We start from the raw sequence: 8438 nt of genomic DNA, 5'->3' as shown, positions 1-8438 counted from the left end.
TGTAAATTAATAATTCCTATTAAATTTTCTTGAATTTCTCCAGAAAAAAATATAGCGAATAATTATGCTCAAGTTTTTACTTATACATCTTTTGCCTCATGAGCCTTAAGACAAAAAAAGGCACTCACTTTTGTTATATTTATCTGAGATATTAGAAGCAGATATTACTTCCTTTTGAATCTGAGATAATGTATATTGGGAATTTTTGGGTATTTCATAATTTTATTTAATCCAGAATCTTTTTGGATGGTGTATGAAACATTGCTATAAATAGTCCAGAAGAATAATGTTTTCATCTTTTGCCGCATCAGTAAGTTTTGTTGAACCAGTCCCACGAAATGGTATCTTCTGTATGCTGAGAAATAGCATGAAATCAAATATTGATTTAAGATAATAATGATTACGGTTAATTTGTTTGCTTACCAAAATTGTTGATATCTCAGTATCTTTATTTATATTAAGATTTTTATCAAGCCAAATTGTTATTGAATTTAAATGAGCTTGTGAGATTTCATCATGTTTTAGCAGTCCATTTTTTTAAAATATAGTGGGTCAGGAAATTTTTTTGGGAGGAGGGCCTCCTGTAGCTACAACCCTGCTCATAGCCATAATCCAAGTTGGCAAACTTAAATATGGCTCCGCTTTAGATTGCAAGTTCGAAAAAAAAGCTACGGAACGAGCAATTAAAGGAAGGTTCTATGCTTTTGATTGTGTTCGTGGGAAAGCGTGAGGTCCAATTTATCATCATCTCATTTAAAAGGAACTTTAATAAGCTGGATGCAGGCAAACTAGTGATACGCTGAATAATTGTATAAGATGATAGTCGTGAAATAAAGGCAGCTATAGAATGGTTTTTGAAGAAAGAATGCCAATGCTGTCAAATCTGTCATGGCGTAGCCAGGATTTATCCATGGGGGATGGGGGGGGGAGGTAATAATTTTTTGTGGACTTCACCCCAAAACTCGCCATTTTAAAATTTACCAATATTTTATGCTTTATTAGTTTCTACTATAGTAAATAGCATAAATGAGAAAAATATTAGTAACAAAATTTTGACCAAATTTATGATTAATAAGCAACTGAAAGCATTACACTGAAAATTTTATCAATGTTTAGTCAATTGTAAATTATTTCAATCCATTCGATATAGAAAGAAAAAAATTTGCCCTCCTCCCTCCAAACCTCCCATATTTATGATCACTCAATATATCTTCTTCTATGTTAAAAATAATTATCTTAATTAAATTTTTGCATATAGAGAATTTCATTATAGATTTTATTTATTATTAATAATTTAGTATAAATAACATCCCTTTATTTGTTTTTATTTTAATGATAATATACAATAAAATAAATTTCAAAATTTTATATAAATAACTATATATTAAAAAAAATGTAATTACAATAAAATACAAGCTTTTTTAATACAGTATTTAAAAAAAATATAATTTAACAATTATAATTAATACAAATGAGTATATTATCAAAATATAAATAATTTTTATTGCAAATGCAATACTTTTATTAAAAATAGTATAATATATAAATATAAATATTATGACTAAGAATTCATTATAATTATTGCATATAAACATTTTATGACTAAGAACATATAATCATATTGCAATTTTATGATTTGAGAGGTCTACTTTTCTCTGAGATTTGGCCAATTCATCTAGAATCAAAATTTATCTAGATAATCTCCTTATAAATATTTAAGGCTAATCCATTTAAGCGGTAATAGAAAAAAACCCCTGGAAAAAAAATCCCGGTAAAAACCCCGGAAAAACCCCCCGGAAAAAAACCCCCGGAAAAAAATTTAAAAAAAAAGAAAATCGTTATTTTTTAAAATTTTTTTCTTGTCAATTTTTCTTAAATTTTTTTCTCAATTTATTATTTTCTTCCCATTTTTGCTTTAAGTCATTGTTAATCTTTATTTTTCTGACCTTTTCTCAATTTTTTTCTTCTCAATTTTCACTAAATTTTTTTAGTATAACCTAGCAATAATTAATATTGATAAATAATTTTATAAGCGAATGTCACAATCATTAACAGCTATTAAACTCCAAAAAAACACAAAATACTTACGCAAAAGCTAGATCTGGAAAGCCAACAGAACCGATGAAGCCCTAAGCTTCTTTTGTGGCATATGGACGGCTTAGCATTTGTTCCTTTATGTGATATGGGCAATGCAATGGCATTCTTTAGATCGGTTACTCCGAGCAAAGGTAAGGATATTCTTGAATATTTCGATAAAAATTACATCAATGGAGTATCAAGGGAGGTCACAAGAAGCAATTCTCCATCCCAGACAGATCAAATTGGGCCTCGATTTCCTCCAGAAACTTGAATTAGAGCACTCTATCCAACGAATAGCTCATAAATAATCAATGTGAAGGTTCGAATCCTCGTTTTTCTAATCTGGTTGGGAATAAAACCCATTAATCTGGGTATTGATTAAAAAATGAAATGCGAGGTGGCTGCCGATGAAACCAAACTTTAACGATGGCGTGTAGGTAGTTGGACACCGAAAACAAAATCGCAGTGCTTAAACAAGAAAAAATGCTGATGTTCAAATTAATGTTGGGGAAAAAAATATCCCAGTAAAATAATCCATGTATTACTTATTTTCGAAAATTTTTGCTATGGTAATAAATACAATATCCATCCTTAATTACTATATTAAATAGACTAAATTTGACAAAATTTGCAATAAGATCTGTTTATTTTATTGATAAATCATTTATGTATATAATTTATTATTAAATTATATTTTTTTCTAAAATACTAAATTTGTCTATACCCTAATAAATCCAAATATAAATATACCGATATTATTAGATCTTAAGTAAATTAGGGAAAAATTTTCGGGTTTTTTCCTGGATTTCCATTTAAACGGTTTTCACCTGTGCTTTTTCTTAAAAAGGCTTTTAAACTTTTCAAAGTTGAAAAAGACCTTTCATTAGTGCAGGTACCAATTGGTAAGGTAGCAATAAAAAGCAATGTTTTGATATTAGGCAGGGAATCTAAAGTACAATACACATGGAAAAGGCTTGCAAATTTTTTGATCTCAAAGAGTACTCTATTCTGTCAAGATTTTTATACCAAAATTCGACATCACAAAGTAACTTATCATACGATCCTGATAAATCATCAGAATAAAACTCTAAGATTTTCTAATATCCTCTAGCGTTTCAAGTGTAATCAACAATTCAGACTTTCTATGAGCTCTGCAAGCTAAGCCATGATTCCCTAACCAAATGATTGCATCAATAATTATTTTGCTCTGTTGGTAACAATTTTTTTTTTATTCAATACATTAGATAATGATATCTTTTGATTCATGGAGATAGCTTTTAAGGCATCCGATATCTTATAAGAATTGAGATGATACTTATTTTGTTGATGATAGTTAAAATTTTCAAGAGAATCTTTCCATCTTTTATAAACTTGACTTATCAATGTGCTGAGTTTATGTAACCCATTTCCAGCAATCTTGGTGAATAAATGTCACGAATTTTACAAAGAGCTCAATTTTCATTGCTGACTAGGCAAGCCACTTATATTTGTTGAGCCATGATGTTTGAAATGTTAAATTTCTTTTATCCAAGGACAATGGAAATTCATGGCATTTATCAGGTATTCAAATATTTTCAAGAGCTAACAATTTTTCATTATCATTTTTAAAATGAAAATTTAAGGAAAATGAAACATCTTTTTGAGGACAGTGTGTTTCTATATGATTTTTAGATTTTAAATTATATATTTCAATATGAATTGTAGTGATCAAACCTGAGCAGCATAACAAGAAAAGAATCTAGTTTATAAAAATGTATCTCAGATACAGATTCAAGTTTCTTCCTCAAAATTTAAAAGCCAGAGTACAAGACAATGAAGGAAATTACTTGTTTGTATCTAAGATACAAGTTTTCAGAATCTGCCCAATTCTTTGTTTAATGTACTATCTAAAGATCATTTTGGAAATAATAATCAAAATGAGGGACTTTATCATAAAAAAGGGTTATAACTAAATAAAGCTTATTGCAAAATTTTTAATAACTAAATCAAAATAATATAAAACTTACAAATAAATAATGGAACTCACTTATATTATAAAATACCATACCATCATTTGATAATTTTCCTGCAAAATCAACTGATAGCTCTCATGCTTTTGTAATACATAGTATTTCTAATTATAAAATATTAAGAGAAATTAAAAATAATTTAGAATATACCATCATTATTTGATGATTTTATAGCTAACTCATTTGTTTTCACAGGGTATCGTATTATTTGTATTTTGAAAGACTTAAATAAAAGATATTATAAGTAAATATCATTACCATCGTCATTTGAGTATTTTGAGACCAAATAAACTGATGGCTGATTTTCACTAGCAAAATCCATATATTATTCTAATTCAAATTACATAAATTTTATAAATAAATTAAAATATACCTTGATTACGATGTGAAAAAATTTTTTGGTATATCCATATTCTTTATATTTACCAAATTAAACGATTTTTTTTTATTTAAAAATTATAAAAGATTAAACTACTTAATTAGTTTAACAATATAAATTTTATTATTAAATTTATAAATATCTAATTTAACTCTGCCAGAAAATATTTACAATATATATTTAGTGTTATTAAATATTTTAGTACATGATATTTTAAATATATATTTTAAACCATGTTGTCATTTAATAATAAGAATTTTATTTATTTGGGATTTAATATCCTCATCGAGTACGTTCAGAATACCATCAGTTAAGTAAGCCAGATATGACAAAAAGACTTAAGGAATTAAAGTTTTGATTAAGGAAAATACGTGATTAGGGGTGAGAAAGATTGTAAGAGGGGAGTTGCCTCCTTTAGGAATAATAAAAATTCTTAATAAAAGTTATAGAACTAATTATCCTCCCAATTAATGAACATAGATGAAACAAATTTTACTGAGTGATGGATTGAAATGAAAAGTCAATAGGAAGTTGAGAAATTGATAGTATTTCACTTCACACTAAATATATTTAGGACGAGGCCAGTAAGGGATTCCAAACTTTATTATAATCGGAATTATTATATGTTTTGTGTGACATTAGCTAGATCATAATTCAAATTTAAAAGAGATATATATTTTTTAATATATCAGAACATATTTTGGAATATTAACACTTTTTTTAAAAAATTTAAATATTATATTTTATTATTGTAATATAAAATTATTTATACAAATAAGAAATTTAAAATTACACACAATTATTGGAAAAAAAATATTATATTCACAATTATAAAGTCATTAATTCTTGCTATCTTTTATTGATTGAGAGTCAAGTTCCCTTTTAGCGTTAGCATTATTATTGGAGCAAAATAGCCAAAGTCTACCATATGCATAGGATGTTCAATTAGGGGGTTTCAGATATTGAAAGAATAAAGCTGAGATAGTTGTATTTTATTATGTTTATGGCTAATCTTTGGCGTAGGTAGAATCCCTCGTTAGGATCCTCGGTCCTAGCAGAGATCCGTTTACCGAGCTCTTTAAAGAAAACCAGAGCATGAGAGCCGAACGACGTTAGAGTCGTGGCGATTAATGGTAGGAATGCATAATTGGCGAGAAGCGATAGCGAATATTTAACTAGTTTATTCGCCAGGTATCCAATATGGCATCTCTATTTATATTAGAAGGAGCAAGAGGATCAATGCATGAGAAATTCCAGGAATTCCCCCCTCTTCCAAGAGATTATAGTCAAACCATCGTGCGGCTTACCATCGGAATTGTAAATGCCAGTAGGTTCGAGGTTTGTTAGGATGCCTTCGGATTTTAAGGTCCTGGCAATGGTATCATTGCATTTTGAATGCCTAATGAATCTACCTCTACAGCGCTTGCAGTGTAGAGAGTGACGGCCCTTGGAGTTGATCGACGTTTGACAGAGGATACAGTGATAATGCATTCCCATATCGCAATGGCGTGACGTAGTTCATCATTGCTTTGAAGCAGGTCAAAGTCTCGCGATGGGAAAGCCTCGATCATCGACTATCTTCGGAAGGTGGAGAATGGTCCTTGGGTTGGCTCTACGATTTCAGGTATGCAACGGAGTTGCCAACTAGAGGTTTATCCCTATCCTCTGTAATGCTGACGATGGGGGTTTGCAAAGTAGCGTGCGATTTGTGCCTTATTTTATGCATAGGATCCGGATTAGCTAGACGAATTAAAATGTAGTGTTATTTACATAATTTTTGTTCTCATAATGTTAGTTTCTACTCGAAAATAACGGAAAACCCTGTAATTAACCGTTGTCAATCACATGTGACTTGCTATGTTACCTTAATTTATGTTAGGCTAGGCACGGTATATTCAATTTTTATTTTAGGGTATGATCAAATTATTTTCTTTAAAACAACAGAAAAAAGATGACAACGATAATTCTAAAGACAACAATTCACAATCTAGTAAAAAATCTTCAGCCGCCCAATTACGGATTCAAAAAGATATAAATGAATTAAATCTTCCACCAAATTGTGAAATTGAATTTCCTGATCCAGATGATCTCTTAAATTTTAAAATAATTTTATGCCCAGATGAAGGGTTTTATTGTGCTGGCCAATTTTTATTCAATTTTAAAGTCAGTCAAGGCTATCCACACGAACCACCTAAAGTTAAATGTGAGACAATGGTTTATCATCCCAATATTGATTTAGAAGGTAATATATGCCTTAACATATTAAGGGAAGATTGGAAACCTGTTTTAACAATAAATTCATTAATATATGGACTTCATTATCTTTTATTGGAGCCAAATGCAGAGGATCCCTTGAATAAAGAAGCTGCCGAAGAGTTAAAAAATAACAAACGGCTCTTTGAACAAAATGTTTATAGATCTATGAGGGGTGGGTATATTGGAAATGTATATTTTAAAAGATGTATTAAATAAATGTTGTTATAAAATTTAAATATGTAAATAATATGGATTCATTTATATATATTGGTATTAACATATAAATAATTTTTTATTTATAATAAAAGAGTTAACAATAATCAATTATTATATCATTTTATTTTCATGTTTATAAACTATTTTAAATGCTGTGTATATATTTATTAAGATTTATTTTTATTATGCCTAGTTTTTTTTAAAAAAAGGCAAGTTTTAATTTGTAATAAAATGTAACAATTTTTAAAAAACTGACATTGAAGATACATTGAAAATAAGTTATTACCTTTATAATAATTAAAAATATATGAATTTACAATAAAAACTAATCATGACTTTTACTTTAAATAAAATTTATAAATTAGTAAATATGTGATTGACTTTAAAATAAATCAAAAAATTAACCATTTAATATGAAATAGGAAACATATTTTTTTTTACCCTTCAATACTCCAGTGAAAAAAATGACGTTTGTACTTGGGTGGGGTTTAATAGACCCTAATTTCAAATGTATATATCTTCAGTTATATTCATTATTTTTATTTAATATTTGGATATAAGATAGAACTAACCAACTTGATAAAATATTTATTTATTTTTATATCTTAAGCTTAGATTAAAGATATGAGGATAATTATAATTTGTGCCAAAATTTTCTAAAAAAAGCTTATTTATTTTAAATTTCAAATTAAATTAAAAAAATAACTTATCTATCATATAATCATGATAATTCATAATAAGGATCTTTTCTTTATTCTACAATATAAAAAAAAAATTACACTAATACAATCAAAAAAAAATATAGAACATTGAAATATTTAAATTTGACATGCAAAACATTTATTACATAAAACATTAATGTGTTCAAAACATAAATTTATTTTACATATTTGAAAAAAAATATTTTGTTCTTTTTATGGTTAGATTTTAAAATTCCAGCTAAATAAAGATTTCCCAATAATGTCTTGAATTGTGTTACATCAACTCCTTTAGTAGAACTTTCATATTGGTCATTATAGTTATTACATAAAATTTTAATTTTTTCATTGGTATGTGTTAAGGTTGGCAGGGGGCAGAAACTATTTGTTCTGGAATACCAAATAAGCTAATTGTTTTCATCAATTCTTTTATTGTAAATTCGGAGGTTATTGATTTCACTGGCGTGATTATAGGAAACTTGCTGTATGCATCTACTATAAACAACCAGTACTTGTTAAAAAAATGGCCCAGCGTAATCAATGTGTATTCTTTTGAATGGCTTCGTGGTTAACATCCAAGGGTGTTAATGGGATTATCGGCCCAAATGTTACATGATTTGCATTCTTTTACTTCGTTATCAATATCAGTGTTAATTCCAGGCCACCAAAGGTATTTTTTAGCTAAATGTTTGGTTTTGAAAGCACCCAAGTGTCCTTCGTGTAAATGTTGTAGCATTGATTTTCTTAAAACTTAAGGTACGATAATTTTATCTTTAAATGGACAATTTCCCATAATACATA

At 28.0% G+C, this 8438-nt stretch overlaps 1 protein-coding gene across 1 annotated transcript; it reads left to right on the top strand.

The window, feature by feature from the left end:
* The first annotated feature begins 6316 nt into the window (after positions 1-6316).
* LOC135925793 (NEDD8-conjugating enzyme Ubc12-like) lies at positions 6317-7110 on the top strand. Its single transcript, XM_065461277.1, has one exon. The coding sequence runs from the start codon at positions 6382-6384 to the stop codon at positions 6937-6939; it is 558 nt and encodes a 185-aa protein (XP_065317349.1). The 5' UTR covers positions 6317-6381; the 3' UTR covers positions 6940-7110.
* Positions 7111-8438: the final 1328 nt, after the last annotated feature.

Source organism: Gordionus sp. m RMFG-2023, chromosome 3, assembly GCF_954871325.1.
Source record: "Gordionus sp. m RMFG-2023 chromosome 3, tfGorSpeb1-WG-v2, whole genome shotgun sequence".
NCBI classification, from domain to species: Eukaryota; Metazoa; Nematomorpha; class Gordioida; order Chordodea; family Parachordodidae; genus Gordionus; species Gordionus sp. m RMFG-2023.
This window is presented reverse-complemented; position numbering and strand designations above follow the sequence as displayed.

Excerpts from the sequence above, each read along its gene's own strand:
- LOC135925793 (XM_065461277.1), top strand. The coding sequence starts at position 6,382 with ATGATCAAATTATTTTCTTTAAAACAACAGAAAAAAGATGACAACGAT.